This window comes from Argentina silus (genome assembly GCF_951799395.1).
Source record: "Argentina silus genome assembly, chromosome: 20".
Taxonomy (NCBI): domain Eukaryota; kingdom Metazoa; phylum Chordata; class Actinopteri; order Argentiniformes; family Argentinidae; genus Argentina; species Argentina silus.
Window position 1 is genome coordinate 3,553,103 of NC_139674.1, and position 18,149 is coordinate 3,571,251.

At 46.7% G+C, this 18,149-nt stretch overlaps 1 protein-coding gene across 1 annotated transcript in view; it reads right to left on the reverse strand.

Moving 5' to 3' along the window:
- LOC310820520 (copine-8) overlaps positions 1–11,534 on the reverse strand; it is a 28,172-nt gene extending 16,638 nt beyond the window's left edge. Inside the window, exons 1-7 of the mRNA XM_083692189.1 lie at positions 11,477–11,534; positions 10,360–10,463; positions 8,562–8,666; positions 5,168–5,209; positions 3,431–3,506; positions 1,876–1,929; positions 1,675–1,736 (exon numbers count right to left, since the gene is read on the reverse strand). Of these exons, the coding sequence (XP_083548315.1) occupies positions 1,675–1,736; positions 1,876–1,929; positions 3,431–3,506; positions 5,168–5,209; positions 8,562–8,666; positions 10,360–10,454 (434 nt within the window). The 5' untranslated portion in view covers positions 10,455–10,463; positions 11,477–11,534. The remainder of the gene's footprint in view (positions 1–1,674; positions 1,737–1,875; positions 1,930–3,430; positions 3,507–5,167; positions 5,210–8,561; positions 8,667–10,359; positions 10,464–11,476) is intronic.
- Between the last annotated feature and the right edge of the window lie 6,615 nt (positions 11,535–18,149).

Sequence of the window (18,149 nt, forward strand, 5' to 3'; positions counted from 1 at the left end):
CCTTCTCCCTCTTATCTTTCCCTCCTTCCTTCCTTCCTTCCTTCCTTCCTTCCTTCCTTATAGATATTAACCTTGACCACACCGTCAAAGGGCCCTGGTACTCAATAAACACGTCAAGGATAGTGCTTATAGATCCATATAGTAATATTATACATATAGTAACACCTCCACCACACACATTCTCTCCATCAGATACATCGCTACATGACCCTTACAGAACACACACACACACACACACACACACACACACACACACACACACAATCTATATTAACATTCATAATCACAGTATCCTCCTAGCCGATAGCGTATTGATTGGAGGTAGTAAATTATCCCCACGCGCGTATGGCTCATGCCTGCAAAGGTCATGACCCCTGCCTCTGGGACTGTGCAGATGTGATGTTGATGCAGATGATGTTCATGCATCATCTTTACTTCTCCATGACTGAGGACTTACACTCCGTACAGTACAGACACAGCAACGACCTGGGGGCACCTCGTCACATCTAGATACAGTATCTGCCCTCAACTCAACCAGAAAGGTCATAGGTCATAGGTCATACCATACACTCGCAGGTCTTAGGAGAGAAACGGCCTCCTACACGTACAGCAGGGCCACAGCGTGTGCATGTATGTGTATGTGTGTGTGTGTGTGTGTGTGTGTGCGTGTGTCAGAATGAGAGAGAAACCACAGCCCTTTAGATATAAACGTGTTTCCAGGCTCTCTACAGAAGCTAAAAAGGGACGCAGGGACAGCTGGCTTCTCTATCCTCCCACTACACTTAGTAGGCTGTTCAGACCATCGGAAGGGTTCAACACGGGACACGTCAACGAGCGCCCGGTTTTTTCTCTGGCTTCTCTTCATTAGTAAAAACTCCACATGATCCGTGACCTTTAGATAAATAGCCTTGTCAGAGGGCCAATAACATGGGTGCTGAAGCTAAGATGGCGTCTCTGTCTCTCTCCCTCCCCCTCGCATTCCTGCAGACGGGGATGTCTCGTCGATTGGCCGTGCTGAAGCTTCCCCACTGGGTTTCTAATGAAAGGCGAGTCAGTATGTGAGGCGTCGTGAGCTCCTGCCACGCATGGCTGCACAGACTCAACCCCCCCCCCCCCCCCCCCGAGAAACACTTAGCCATGCTCCATCATTCAGCTGTGGATGGGGCTGAATGATCTCTCACACACAGACACACACAGACACACAGACACACAGACACACACACACACACACACACACACACACACACACACACATACCCACACACATACATACATACATACCCACACAGACACACACACACATTCCTACACACACACACACACACACACACACACACACACACATACATACCTACACACACCTACCCACATACACCTACACATTCCTACACAAACACCTACACACACACATTCCTACACACACGCCTACACACACACACACACACACACCTACCCACACAAACATTCCTACACACACACACCTACGAATACGAACATACGTACTGTATGGGCACACAAGCGCACGCATGCACACACTCGAGCACACACACAGATGGAAACACACACACAAACACACAGGCGCACACACACAGGCATGACTATTGTTCAGACTGTTATTGATGAGCTGGTCACCTGCTCCATAGAGATACATTCATAAGAATTCACTTGACTTACCCTCCTTTGATGTAGTCCAGGAAGGTGACTTCAATATCCACCAGGAATGACAGCAGTGTTACCTGGCGGTCACAGAGGAAGCAATGCAGTGAGGAGAAACCAAGCTTTGACCAAATGAGGTGGAATCGTCTTCGACTTTGACGAAGAGGAAACACCCCTGGCTCACACCGGTGTACAAACACTCTGTTGTAGACTATTTACCGTTCCAGAGTTCAGGTATTTTTTCTTCCTGCTTTTCTTCTTCTGGTTTATCACCTGCAGGAACAAGAAGAGCTTCATGACAAATTTCAAGACAGTTGTCCTAGGTACTGATCTCAAGTCAGTTTGACATCTGTCTCTGTGACCGTAGAGGTTAGGAATGGGTGAGGTAAGCTGGTCCTAGATCTGGGTGGACAGTAGGGGAAACCTCTACCTGAGGCATGGCCATTACTCGGTAATAAACACGGTGAAAGAGGTGAAAGGTCATGGCGTTCAGCAAGCCGCTGGCATAAAGTCAGCAAAGCAGTACCGCTGTGAGTCTGTGTGTGTGTGTGTGCGTATGTATGTGTGTATATGTGTGTGTGTCTGTGTGTGCACATGCATGCATATGTGTGTGTGTGTGTGTGTGTGTGTGTGTGTGTGTGTATGAGAGCATCTTGTAATCTCTTCATGGCCGTGGGCTGTTCTCATTCTAACACCGTCTAAATCAGCATCCTTGACTCCGGCTGTCTGGGGATCATCAAAGCTTTAAGGTGTAATTAAGGAGCGTGGAGGTCAGAGGGCCTCGGAAGGAACAACATCACCTCATCCAGGATTTATAACCTGTTTATCCTGGTCTCAGATTGAAATAGGACACACATTTGCCTTTCAAGGTAAGCCTATGATTGTGAAATGCTTGTAAAAGCACCTGCACACACGCAAGCACCCACACACACATGCAACCACACACACGCGAGCAGGCGTGCAAGCACACACACACACACACACACACAAACATATATTATCCCTGTCTCGCCCTCGCCTTCTCTCACACACACACACACACACACACACACACACACACACACACACACAGGCACTGACAGTTGGTCTCCCATGAGTGGTGTGTTCGGTAAATGCTCTGGCAGGAGAATATGTCACATCAAGTCAACAGAGAGACAGAGAGAACCAGGGAGACAGGATCTGTTCACATCTCTCCAGTGTGTGTGTGTGTGTGTGTGTGTGTGTCTGTCTAACAGAGATCAGACCCCATGCTGGGCATTGGGTGATGACTGCTAGCAGATGGAGAAGGAAGACACACACACACACACACACACACACAAATACACACACACACACACACCTCCTCATCTCTCAAACTCTTCAGCTGACGGTGGAGGAAAATACAGTCAGAGAATGATGACAGCAGCCAAGCGAGCTGCGACATGAGAAATGATGACATTCTCCCTGCCAGACGCCAACTCTATCTGGAATGACAGCACACACTCACAGAGTGTGTGTGTGTGTGTGTGTGTGTGTGTGTGTCTCATTGGACAAACACCAGCTGCCTAAAATAATGGGCCCCTGTGCACTTCCAACTCAGAATATTGTTTTGTTAATCAAGAAAAGTTCACTCCATTCCCAGGAGAAAGGCTGGCCATCCATCAAAGCTTTCTCTTGTAAAATTGCACACGCACACACACACACACACACTTGGGTATGCACACACACGCACACACACACGCACACACACACGCACACACACACAAACACACACACAGGGAGGTACAGTACTCACCTCATACACATTGAACTGGGACTGGCCACGGGAGAGCTCTCTGTAGCTGGTGCTGAACTCACCAATGAAGTCATGGCTGAGGACACAACACATCCACGACAGTTATCACATGATCAAAACAGACATCATATCATTCATAAAATTATATCATTTCCGAACTCATAACACAAGAAAAAGAACCTTACCCAGCAGTGACAGCGACCTAACAAATGTACCCACATATGAATCCCTGAATTTGTGAGCTACGTTGTTATCAATAAAAGGCCATTGGGGGTAAAAGCAATGCAGAGTGAGACAGATGTGAGACAGATGTGAACAATTACAAAATGCTTTGAGAGTGACTCAGCAGGCGTTTGGAAACGTGTGTTGTCAGCTCTGGGAGTTTTGAGCGACAGCTGAACACCTCCACCTGGCAACCACAAGCAGTTTCTCTCTCCATTAAAACCAGAAAAGACAGGAGAAAGAAAAGAAAGAACAGGCATTTGACGTTCCTATCCTGTGGCAGCTGGTTGATGAATCAGGACATAAAACAACAACTGACTCATCACTATGCTTTTTTTTTTGCAGTTTAAAATACTGTATTGCAGCCAAAAGAATGCTCACCATACGGGGCATTGAACAATCGCCACTATGCAGATTTTGTAGTGAGGAAACAGAAGCAATAGAACATCTGTTTTGGTATTGTCCCCTTGTGTCTGACTTTTGGTCTACGGTTGAGGAATGGCTGGCAAAAAGCAATATTCATCTAAAAATAACCTTCCAAAAAGCACTATTGGGTGACTTAGTATCTGACAGAAACTAGCGTTACTAGCTAGAGTTTTTAGCGTAAAATTAAAAACTATGTGAGAACTACGTGAGACATCACAGCACAATTGAAAAATATATGGCAGAAGGAGGAAACCAAGAGAGGGTGGTGTATCGAGAAGGTGGGATGGACTGGGAGCAGCTGAGGGGTGGATTTAAAAAAGAAATCGAATGGACTATACCAATTAAAATGGAATATATCTTAGCATTATATAAATGAATATAATAAATACAAAATAAAATAATAATAACCTTATGTTAAGGGTGGGGAGGGGGGGGGGGGGGGACTAGACTAATAGGGACTAATGATGCAAGCAATACTATTGAATATAATTTTTTTTCAAAGCTGATCTATCCCCCCACCTCCCCCCCCACCCCACCCCCTCAAAGAAAGGAGATAAAGGTAAATGTTTTCTTTACGTCTATACATAGTGTGGGTGACATTACCATCGTATCATCAGGGGACTAAAGAGTACAGTACCCTCTTCACACTACAGAGCCGAACAAGCTGAGCTGTACTGAGCTAATCCACCCTTGTTGCTAAAACAGTGCTAGAAAAGGTCAGAAGAGAACAGTCCAGGGTCGGCCCTGTAGTGTGTAAAGCCCACCAAGAGAAGGAGGTAAAAGAGGTCAAAAATATCACCAAATCTTGGCCCCCTTTAAACCAAAATCTGAAATGAAGACACTCATGATGGCGTTCCTTCAACAGCTAGCAGACGACGCCATCTTTAAGTTACGGTCAACGTGAAGTCAGTTTTTGATGAATGAGTGAAATCCGTGCTCCAGCATCCCTTACCTTCTGGAAATAATAGATTACGGTTAGTAGACATAATCCAGATTACAATGATCAACCATTGTAATCCAACATTCAGGGTGAGTGGTTTCGATTGCTAATAAATGTGGTTCTCGAAAAAAGATTAACAACTAATTTACCTTCCATCTCTGTCCCAGTCATACACCTCGATCTTGATGGTTCTGTAGAGAAACACAAGACAACGTACAGTACCAGTCAAAAGTTTGGACACAAACTTGCCGACAGTGTGCAAAGCTGTCATCAAAGCAAAAGGTGGCTACTTTGAAGAATCTAGAATATAAAACATGGTTTGTTTAACACTTTTTTTGTTTACTACATAATTCCATATGTGTTCCTTCATAGTTTTGATGTCTTCAATATTAATCTACAATGTAGAAAATAATAAAAAAAATAAAGAAAAACCATTGAATGAGAAGGTGTGTCCAAACTTTTGACAGGTACTGTATGTGTGAGATATTGTATAGAGAACATGGTTGTCACTGCCGCTGCTAGGACAGAAAACACACTCCATCAGTGACCGTCTGTAATCCAGAGTTTTCACCTAAATATGATTGCTTCCACCTATCTAGTCCCATCAGATCTGTATTAGTGGTCCTCTGTGGCTCAGTTGGTAGAGCATGATGCTAACAACGCTTAGGTTGTGGGTTTGATTCCCACTGGGACCGTATATACTGAAATGTATGCACTCACCGCAATGTAAGTCACTTTGGATAAAGGTGTCAGGTAAATGGCATGTAATATATTGATATTATATTATATAGTATTACCTTGAGGAACAAAAAGATGAGGTATCCATCTTGAATGAACAAGGCATAAAGCAGCACAGAATACCCTTCCATCTTCGCCTCAATGTGTAAAGTGCTTTGAAACCCAGTGAAAACAGCTACAGTGTGTAGATAAATGGCTGCCATCATTGTCTACCTACCTAACCTTGAACGGTGTTGACAACAACACTGTTCTGTGTTGAGAGTATCGTCTTTGTGCTGCATTTGACAGCACACAATCACCCGCGCGCACACACACAATCGCATGCGCGCACACACACACACACACACACACACACACACACACAGTGGGGTAATACAAAAGTCGGTCTAAGACAGATACGTTGCACTATCACACTCTCCCACCCACTGAAATAGAGGAGTCATTTTCTCTCTCCAGAAGAGATGATCTTCCTCTCACGGGAACCGACCGAGTGAAGAGAGGGTGACTGTGTAATTCACCCTAACGGCAATTCTTACTCTGCCTCAATATCACCTCTCCTCTCTCAAAGAGCCGTGGCAGACGGAGGCTTCAGAAAAGCAGAAATGAACAGACGCTCAGATGGAATGGTTCGTCGTTAGTTATATGTTACAAGGTGGGGATGTCAAGGGCCGATGGCTTTCCTGAGTGGTGTTGAGGGGATGTGAGTCGACTACAGTGTAGTGTAGAGTACTGTAGATCCCAAAGACGGGACTGCTGGGTGAGTCACACACACACACACACACACACACACACACACACACACGCGTACACACAGACACAGACACACCTACACATACACATACACATACACACACACACACACACCCACCCACCCACACCTGAAAACCACAGCTAAAAACCATGACAGCCCAACTCACGGCGACAGCCATTTCTCTTGCTAAACGGGATCCCTGGCGAGAAGGCTATGCCCCAGTCTGCCGCAGAGTCGTGGGTCCTTAGCGTTCCCGTCATTACCGACCACTCTGTCATCGCCGCGCCCTCAGAGTGACAGGCGGAGCTCCGGAGCTCCACAGAACCACAGCTCCCGGAGGAGGCATGAAGAGGAGCACTTTGAAGGATAACTCCATCCATCAGAGCTGGCTTGATAAAGGGAGCCGGGGAGGAGATAAAGCCACCCAAACGCACCACTAATCTCACATTCTGGCCCTCTGGGAGAGGAAGGAAGGCCCTACTGTGGAGAGGTACAGAGGAGAGGGGGGGGGTGGGGGAGAGGGGGGGGGGGGGAGCTCGTATTAACGCCGTAGAATTTATTATCTCAGTTGGGAAACAATTTGCGAAGCGCCGGTGCTTTGAGGACGTGACAGCAGAGTGATGAGTCGACAGAACAGACAATGGCTTCACTCCCTCCGTCTGTAATCCCCGAGAGGCGCATTGGGAGTGTGTGTGTGTGTGTGTGTGTGTGCGTGTGTGTTTGTGTGTGTGCATGCGTGAGTGATATAGAGAGTCTGTGTGTGTGTGTGTGTGTGTGTGTGTGTGTGTGTGTGCGTGAGTGATAGAGATTGTATTTCTGTGTGTGTGAGTGACATAGAGAGAGAGTGTGTGTGTGTGTGTGTGTGTGTGTGAGAGAGAGTGTGGTGCAGCGTTAACAAGGGCCCATCAGCAGTGCTATCAACAGTGGGACACACAGCTCTCCATTGTGACCACACTCTCTCTGCTCTCCTCCTCCTGCTTGTCCCTTATCTGCCCACCCAGGCCCCGAGAGACTAAAACTCACGCTGTGTGTGTGTGTGTGTGTGTGTGTTTGAGAGAGAGAGAGAGAGAGAGGCAAAGCGAGAGTATGCAGTTGTGTGTGTGTGTGTGTGTGTGTCTCTGTGTGTGTGTGTGTGTGTGTGTGTGTGTGTGTGTGTACTCCTCCCATCAACACTCTCCTGCACTGATAAGACTGTGTCTGTCTCTCTCTAACCCTTAACAAGGCGCAGGGCCCGGCTCCAATGAGCAGCTCCACCAGCTCAGTCCAGCAGTCTGGGGCTTTGTGTCTTATCACTGCAAACAAGCCTGCTGACGACTGGAGAAGGAAGCACACAGATCCCTAAGACGGGACTGCTGGGTGAGTCTACACACACACACACACACACACACACACACACACACACACACACACACACACACACACACAGAGAGAGACACACACACACACACACACACACAGATACAGATACAGACACACACACACACACACACACACACACACACACACACACACAGAGACACACAGAGACACACAGAGACACAGACACACACAGGCACAGACACACACACACCGGGGATTTCAAATATCTGGGGAAAAGGTATTCATGAAAAGGTATTCATGAAAAGTGTGACCTGACGTGACACCTGTCCATCAATCATGCTGAGAGAGAATTCCACAGGGAGAAAGATGATTGGCGAGAGGAAACCCATCCATGCCAAACATTAATTCAACCTTCAAATAACCTGTTGAGCGATTCGAAAAGCTTAATCAATTGATCAGCTCAAAACCAACATGATAACCTTGGATTTCAATTTAAATTCTACCGTGGGGTTTAAAAGTCCTACCTGAAGCCTAAAGAGTAAAGACTACCAAGCAAAACCCCTCTTATGATTATCCCATTTTTCAAATAATATCCCCTCAACTTTGACAGTCGAACACTTTTTGCAAACCTGTTAAAAACATCCTCTCCGCACGCACGCACGCACGCACGCACGCACGCACGCACGCACGCACAGTGTAGTTCACTGGACCATCCCTGCACCCCCACTCCTCACCTGTCGTAGTCCCCGTTACAGAGCGCTCTGACTGGGATCTTGAAGGCCTGCCAGACGGGGTTCAGAGTATTCTTCACCACCTCTGTCTTATGGCAGATGGTGAACCTGTGAAAACACAGAAAAACAAGAGACCCTTCATGTACACTCTTAACACCGGGTGGTAGGGGGGGTTTCCCAAACATACGCTTCTGTGCTGCTCAGTGAGCAACCACTCCATCCTGTGTGCTCTTCGTGTCTCAGAGAAAGCTGACCTCCTGTGTGTGTGTGTGTGTGTGTGTGTGTGTGTGCAGACAGGCAAGCAGAGAGACGGGCAGACATTGTGGGCAGACAGGCCGGCCCGGGGGACATGACTTATGCAGGGGAGACACCAGGGCTGACCTCTGGTAAAGAGCCATAGTCTTAACAGGGAACAAGCTTCTTAAAGTTTTAATGTTTTCCCAGGGAACTTCGTCTTTTTACTTCTAAGAGGCCATTCACACCAAGTGGAACTGCAGACTGAGAAACGAGGTAACCCCTCTCCCTTTGTCTCACTCTCCATCTCTCTCTCTGTCACTTTAACGTCTTTCTGTCTCTCTCTTTCTACAGTACCCCTCCTCTCTGTCCCCCCCCCCCCCCCGCTCCCTCTCTCCTTTCAATCTCTCTTCCCGCTTTTCCCTATCTTCTCCATCTTCTCATTCTCCGTCTCCATCCCTTCCGGCCATTCTCTCTATCTCTCTTTCTCTCCCTCAGGCTGTGGCTGCAGAGAGAGAGAGAGAGAGTGGTAATGGTTGTGATTGTCTGCTTTAATAGACACAGACAGACAGATAGAGACAGACAGACAGATAGAGACAGACAGACAGACAGGCGGAGACAGACAAGAGACAGACAGAGAGACAGACAGACAGACAGAGACAGGCAGACAGCCAGAGACAGACAGACAGACAGCCAGAGAAACAGACAGACAGAGACAGGCAGGCAGACAGACAGACAGACAGAGACAGACAGACAGCCAGAGAGACAGACAGACAGAGACAGGCAGACAGACAGACACGCTTCTGGCCACCATCCACCGATCGACTTCTATTAGGACACTATTTAAACGGTTCTCGGGCTCACTTTGCCAAAAAGATAAATCACACTCATTCTACGCTACGAATCTCACAGATATTGATTCCTCCTTATCACTTTCAAATTGCGTACTTGCGACATATCGAGCGATTAAAAAGACACCTCGAAATATCTATTTCATTTCGCAGGGCGGTGGCTCTGAGAGGCTGTCTACTCAGACGAATGATCTTTCACCACAGCCCTGACTGGATTGAATGGTGCTATACAGCACCGGATGAAATTCACTCAGGGAGTTTCAACCTTCCATTAACTGATAGGGAGAGGCCAGAGCTGGCAGGCTGACTCCTACACACACCGTGGGCCAGAGGGACAATAGAGAGCTTTCCCTGGGTCCTCTGAGCTGTAGAGGCTGTTTCATTAGCTTTCCCCACCAGGCTGGCTCCCCCCCGTTCTCTGGTAGGGTTTAACATCAGCTGGCCTCACAGCCACCGAGCGGCTTATCTGACCTAGCAGACATGGAATGACGAAAAAAGACCCTGCAGGAGCAAGAACACACACACACACACGTTTGCACACGCACGCACGCGCACACACACACGTTTGCACGCACGCACGCACACACACACACAGGCTGAGTGTTTACCTGAAGGAATTCAATATGAGCTCATTTCCTTCAGTTCAAGGGAGTGATGGAGTGATGGAAGAGTGTAAATGAAAGAGAGGGTTTGAAGGAGGGATATACTGTACTCACGTTCCATCCTCGTTGCTCCGGTAGAAGACCAGGAAAGGGTCCGATTTGCCAAAGAAATCTTTCTTGTCCAGTTTGTTTCCACAGAACTGCATCATCACTGATTCCTATTGAACAGAGACACATAACACACACACACACACACACACACACACACACACACACACACACACACAAACACATCAGTTAACATCTGTCCTCTATAGTCTCCACCTGTAGTTTTCACCAGTTATTATTAATTAATAAATAAATAAATTAGTTAATTGATTGATTAATGAATTAATTAATTCCTAATTGTATTGCTTCCACCTATCCAGTCGTATCAGATCTGTGGAGGTCAGTGAGGTTGTGAGGGCAGAAGTGAGGAGACTATGTTTTGGAATGGAATGCAGCCCTAGACCCCAGGTCCCAGGTGGACATGAGGAGGAGTGATGCAGCCCTGCCAGTCTGCTAGACTCCTACGCTCTGACTCTGACCAGGAAAGAACAGGAAGGTACTGTATTGATCGCCACTCTGAGAGACAAATGTAACAATTATATCTCCAACATGATGGCAAGAGTCCAAGGCTTTCTGTCTGTGGTTTGGGGGTTGACTGTCTGTGTGTGTGTGTGTGTGTGTGTGTGTGTGCATGCCCCTGTGTGTGTGTGCATGAGTGCATGCGTCTGTGTGTGTGTGTGCATGAGTGTATGTGTCTCTGTGTGTGTGTGTGTGCGTGTACATGGCCTTGTGTGTGTGTGTGTGTGTATGTGTGTGTGTGTGTGTCAGACAGTGAAATATGGAGAAAGGGAAAGGGAAACACAGCTGGAGCTCCATGCCCAGGGGGCTCTGGGTGGGTTCCTAGTCCAGCGCGTTGCATCGTAACCGGGGGCTAGGGGAGGCAGGTGGGATGGCAGGGGGATGTGGGGACGCCCTGTCACTAAATGTGTGTGTGTGTGTGTGTGTGTGGGCTGGGATGGCAGCATTTTGTGTGTGTGTGTGTGGGGCGGGGGGGGGGGGGGGGGGGGGGGGCATAGCATAAATCAGCTGATTTTGTTGACAGCTAGACATTTTATTACGGCTCCATTGACGGTTGTCCACTTCCCAGTGCAAAACAAAAACAACACTCATGACCCTGACTTACCCTGCAGTTGCCAAGCTCCTCGGCCTTCACGATGATCGTGCCACATTTCTTCCCTGGAATGCCCCTGTTAGAGAGGGAACAGACAGCGCATTCATGAGTATAACCATGAATATTGTCCGACAGACAGCGTCTGTGGTGTGTGTGTGAGGGTCTCTCTGTTAGAAAGCTGTTCTCTCATCACCACGTCATGGAAAATTGGAGAACCAGAGAGAGTAGAGCCAGAAATACCTCTACAGAGTACAAGTGGACCTTTGAATGAACAGGTTGTGTGTGGGTGTGTGTGTGTGTGTGTGTGTGTGTCACACGTGTATGCGTGTCAACAAACACACCCAGTAAATTGTTCCTGAGCCCAACGGACAAAAACGAAACAATTTAACAAGTCTCCATCCGACACAGAACACTAACTAACACACCCATCTTACAGATACCTCCTTGACAACCTATCTGTTGTTCCTCTGTTAAACACCGGTGGCACAACAGAAAATGGAAAATGGTGTTTGAATGAAACCACTGGGGCATGGTGAGAAACGATAGTGACATTTAGCTGTCTTTACTTCTGAAACCGTCTTCTGAGGCACCTTAAAAATTCTGATGAGTCCTGGTAGCAGCTGCCCACCGAGCAGAAATTGACTCAGGCAGTCATTTAGGCAGCCTGAAATTGAGGTCAAGGACCCTGAGTGAAGGTAATTCAAGTCTCCTTTACTTGGGCGGGAAAAGTGCTTTTAGATGACAGAAACCTCTCAAAACTAAATGGATCCCAGAGTTTCCTTTGTATTGGTGCTTTACATCAGAAGAACAGGGGTCTATTTTTACCCTCAGACAGCAATACCTCCCCAGAGGTGGTAAAATTGCAGAAGAAAAAAGAAAAGAAAAAGAAGACACAATCCACTTTGGTAATTTCAACCGGCGCTTCCACCACCATGAAAATGACCCAATCTCCTCCCAGTAATTTCTCTTTCATTGGCTACTTTAAGAAAAAAATAGATAAAAGACTTTGAGGATGCCAGTAGAGCAGATTGAGCCTTGATTAAACCGATATAAGCGCCAGGTTTTTTTTACGACAGGGAAAATTACTCTAATTGTGGATGGAAGTAGCACGGACGTTTACCGGGAGAGACAGTGTCTGGCTGAGGCAACAAGGTGTTCTAATGTATTCTAATCTCAGTATGAGAAAGACATTCAAACCTGCGCTGAAGCTGTAAGCAGTGGATTCAACGAAGAGACTCCAAGCCCTGCTGAGGAAACCCCTACTGTTGTAGGGCAACACAAACAGGACTCTGAGAGGATTTCACCACAGGGTACAAACATTAGTAGTCCACCGTGCAGTACTGTAGCATTCTCTCTTGTTATGAGCGACACACACACAGATTCCAGTTTACAGTCACACATAAATCATGCATTAAAAGTAAACCGTGGTGCTGTATGATGTGTTTGATTGATACGTATCCAGGCATTATTCGACATAACTATGCGTGACGTTATGGTTTTATTAGAGCACAGTGTGTGTGTGTGTGTGTGTGTGTGTGTTCTGTTTGTGTGTGTAGCTCCCCAGAGGTTGATGGATATGTATGTATTCAAAATAACTATGTGGAACGTTAATGTTTTATTCAATGATCATATAATCCCTCTATGCTGTGGTCCATCTCTTCAAGTACAGTGTGTGTGTGTGTGTGTGTGTGTGTGTGTGTACGGAACTTCTGTATGTGTGTGTGTGTGTGTGTGTGTGTGTGTGTGTGTGGCTCCTCAGAGGTCAGGTCTGAATGGGAGTGTTGGAGGAGACACTGTTCAGCCACCTCTTCCAGTCCCATTGAGCTGAATGCAGTGTGCTATAACCTTCAGGGCCGCCACTCACTCCAAATGGAGCTATTTCAGCTGAATCTGATTGCTGAAATTAACTAGAACATTTTTCTAGCCACTTCCATTTTATGACCTCATCAGCAAGACTTATAACGAATGTCTGAGGGCTACAGTATATTCATGCAAACCCACAGTATGTATTTTGAATTGTGAATTTGGCTAACATTTGTGAGGAATGGGCCAGACACACACACACACACACACACACACACACACGCTGACCAAAGTACCACCACAGGACGCACACTGTTGCCTTTCTGTGTCTCTGAATGTCCTGCTGACTGAAGACTGGTCCGTTATACTGCCCCCACCACACAGACAGACAGACAGACAGACAGACAAGACAGACAAGACAGACCAGACAGACCAGACAGACAGACAGACAGACAGACAGACAAGACAGACAAGACAGACCAGACAGACCAGACCAGACCAGACAGACAGACACTCCTCTGTGGCTCAATTGGTAGAGGTTGTAGGTTCAATTCCCGCTGGGACCATATATACTGAAATGTATGCACTTACTGCAATGTAAGTCGCTTTGGATAAAAGCGTCAACTAAATGCCGTATAAGAACACACACACACACCTCCAGCTACGGGCAGCGGTGTGTGGTTGATGGTCAGAAAGGCCGGGCAGGGAACACACAGTGAAGAAAGGAGGCTGCCAGTCAGGTAAACAATCTCCTCCAGACCAACTGAGGACACATTATGACCAAGAACTCCTGAGTAGCCTGTACAAGCCAGGGCTGTGTGGGTGGTACAGTTAGGATGCCCGCGGGTCCCAGTAAGACAAGGACTGCTTCTCCTCAGAAGAAAGAGAGAGAGAGAGAGAGAGAGAGAGAGAGAAAGAAAGAGAGAGAGAGAGAGAGAGAGAGAGAGAGAGAGAGAGAGAGAGAGAGAGAGAGAGAGAGAGAGAGAGAGAGAGAGAGAAAGAGAGAGCCGGGCCATAAATGTACAGTGCTGTTGTCATCGCTCAGCTGACTCATCTCTATTGGCCAACGATTTTGTGATTGATAACAAGATCAATTCAACAATCATTTTCAAAAGCTCAATCTACGTTTTGAAACTGTGAACAAAACTCGAGGCCTTTTACCGTACACGCAAGAGTGGATGACTGTATTCGCCTGACACTCATCATGACAGAACGGGCATTTTGACTGTACCTCAACAGTTTTTGACTCAATTTGCGGTCTTAATTAAAAACCCACACGTTCTAATTATGCGTCGAGGTTACACCTACCTCCCTCAATATCTCCCATCCCTCCCTCTCTCTCTCTCTCTCTCTCTCTCTCATCCCTCTCTCATCCCTCTCTCACTGCTCCGTACTGTACGTTCTGTTCTGCGTCACTGTCTGCACAGAAAGCTTTTTAGTAGGGACCGTCAGTCTCCATTTTACCTGCCAGTTGCCTCCTTTAACATGTTGGTGGGAGGTAGACTCTATAGCCACAAATTAAAGCTCAGCACAGCTGCAGATTTGATATCACAGTGAGCTGCTGTGACACCTGAGACACATTCCAGCGCTGTACACTCTCTCTCTCTCTCTCTCTCTCTCACACACACACACACACACACACACGCACACATGCACACACACACACACACACACACACACACACACATACACACACACACTACACTGACCTGGAAAAAACAAGAACCCAGTACGACGAAGTTGTCTCCATGACAACTCTAACAGGCAGGAGGGGCACAGGAGGAGACCCCCACCGGGAAATATTGAATATATTGAGTATATTTCTCGCCTTGTTATTTTCAAACGCATGCTCATGAATATTTTCTGAAATGCAACGGCTGAGGAAGTCATTACCCTACCTGAGCGTTTCATCCAGGACACCCTGGTGAGGAGTGATACATGGGGAGTGACTGAGCATCATCTCATAAACGGATGAATAATGTGGCTTGTCTCTCAACAAGAGGGAAGGAATAACAGAGAGAGAGAGAGAGAGAGAGAGAGAGAGAGAGAGAGAGAGAGAGAGAGAGAACACTAAGGGAAATGTGATGTGAAGATTAATATATCCTGTAAGAATATGTCCTTGATGTAGTCAACTGTACTGCATATGCTTTTCGATATGATCTTTTCACGTGGGATATGACCAGGTTTCTTAACACCTGTAGCTGAGGCAAGCAGGGGAGGCTAGTGGAGGTAGAAATCGGAGGATGGGCTCATTGTAATGCATGGGACGGAATGAGGTGTTTGATACTGTATCATTCCTTATTCCATGTCATGCATTACAGTGAGCCTGTCCTCTGATTTCTACCTCCACCAGCCTCCCCTGGAGTCAAGGCATTATGGACGTCTCTTGAAAAAAAAGATGAGACTCATCTGGAGAAATAAAGATGAAATCAATCAAATGATTGTAGCCTGGAAAGATTGTAGTACAATAACTCCTGATTACAGCTCGTGAAACAGATTAACCCTAATCCTGAGATTCACGATCGGGGGGGGGGGTTTGAAACAAATATCTAACTCTGTGGGAAGGGAAACTTCGAATGTAGACTAAAACAGCTCTGGATTTTACAACTCTTCTTTGCTGTGTAAAGACTCATATGCTAATCAGAGCAGCTATTGAACAACAGCTTTTACTACTATTTTACTATCTCCATTCCTGACAGAAGCAAGGTACTTCAAAACCACTTCAGGAGGTGAATACCCACCCAGGGCTGTCTGACTCTTGCTTTTACCTGACTCTTTCTTTCCTTTTACTCCTCTCTCTTTCTCTCTCTCTCTCTCTCTTTTTGTCCCCCTCTTTTTCTCTCTCTCCCTCCCTCTCTCTCTCTCTCTCCCCCCCCCGCCGTGTGTATTCAAAGGAAACACTCCTGCAACTTCTAATCAAGACACACGGATTTGCAATCAAGCGACTCTGGAGAGTGCCGGGTAATTAAGTCTGAGCGACCCCGCGGCAGGATGGGGGGTGTTTTATCAGCGAGCGCGCGCAATTATCGCCACACCAGAGAGAGGGGACTTGAATGAAACAACAATTATCATTAGACACACCACACAGCGCATTGCATCCCTCCTTCCCCTCCCTCCCTCCGCTGCGCCACAGGACCCCATTCTTCTGTTCTTCCCGCCGACACAGGTGAGGGGGTCGTCTGACCTTTCTGTCTCAGCCTGTTACCCCCATTCAACATCACAAAGAGACGCTGATATTAAAACCACCCCCTTTAAGAAGTGGACTTTATTGTCATGCTCCGTCCCCCCCCCGTCCCCCTGTCCCCCCCTTTAAGATGCACAATCAGGGTCGTATTCTCTGGTTTAGAGACACACGCACACACACACACGCACACGCACACACACACACACACGCACACACACACGCACACACGCACACACACACGCACACACACCAGCCATGCAACCTCCCTCTACGAGGAGCAAGCTTCTGCTTTAATTGAATATCAAGCTAGAAGGGGAAAAGATCCATGATAAGATAAAGAGCCGCTGTCATGAATTGCTTATTGAATTCAAGAGGCCATAAAAATGATAGCCGGGATGATACCTTTGAAAGTCATTACAGGAGCTGGAGAAATGTTATCGTTAATATATGGAAATGAATGCAAAACGTTCTGGCGGAATCGAGTTAACTCAAGTGCATTTTGCATTTTACCAAACCACAAGTGGGGATGCGTTGAGCACCTCAAGTATCCACATTCAAAAGTCTTTAAATAAACCGTCATTATAAAACAGATTACTGAACTGTCTGTGCTTACTGATAGAGATGGATGTGTTTAAAGAACAGAAGGTAGTGTTTAAATCTACACTCACCGAACACTTTATCAGGAACACTATACTAAATACTGGGTAGGGCCTCCCTTTGCTCTCAAAACAGCCTCAATTATTCGTGGCGTTGATTCCACAAGATGTTGGAAACATTCCTTTGAGATTCTGGTCCATGATGACATGATTGCGTCACGCAATTCCTGCAGATATTTCAGGTGCACTTTCAAGCTGTGAATGTCTGGTTCTACCACATATCCCAAAGGTGTTCTATTGGATTCAGATTCGGTGACTGGGAAGGCCACTGAAGAACATTGAACTCATTGTCATGTTCATGAAACCAGTTTGAGACGACTTTTGCTTTGTGACATGGTGCGTTATCATGCTGGAAGTAGCCATTAGAAGATGGGTAAATTGTGGCCATGAAGGGATGCACATGGTCAGCAACAATACTCAAAGAGGCTGTGGCATTTAAGTGATGATTGATTGGTATTAACGGGCCCAAAGTGTGCCAAGAAAACATTCCTCACGCCATTACACCACCTCCACCATGAGAAGGTGTACAGGTGTTCCTAATAAAGTGTTAAGTGAGTGTACATTTAAAGGTAGGGTTAGTTCCTTCAGGAAAAATAAAATAATTTGAATCTAATCTAGTCTCCTCTTTATTTGGTCCCTGACCTACTCTGACGCAGAAGTGCTAGGTCAATTGTGATGTCACGGGAACGGCCTGACTCAACACAAAAGACCGCAAATGCAAATATAATCATTACATCACCGATGTCTTTGTTGCTCCTCCCTCCCGACTGACCCATTCAGCTGTAACAGAACTGTGCATGGGCGGCCTGTGACTGAACACAGTGAATCATTCACACACGCGCACATGGACAAATGTGCACACATGTGCACACACACACACACACACACACACGTCACTATTCAAACAAGCTGAAGTAATAAGACACACAATCTGCACGGCACTTCATACTTGTCAACACACACTCCTCGTCACCACTGACAGCAAGGCTTTAAATAGTACCAAGTCGCTCCTCCACACACACACACACACACACACACACAC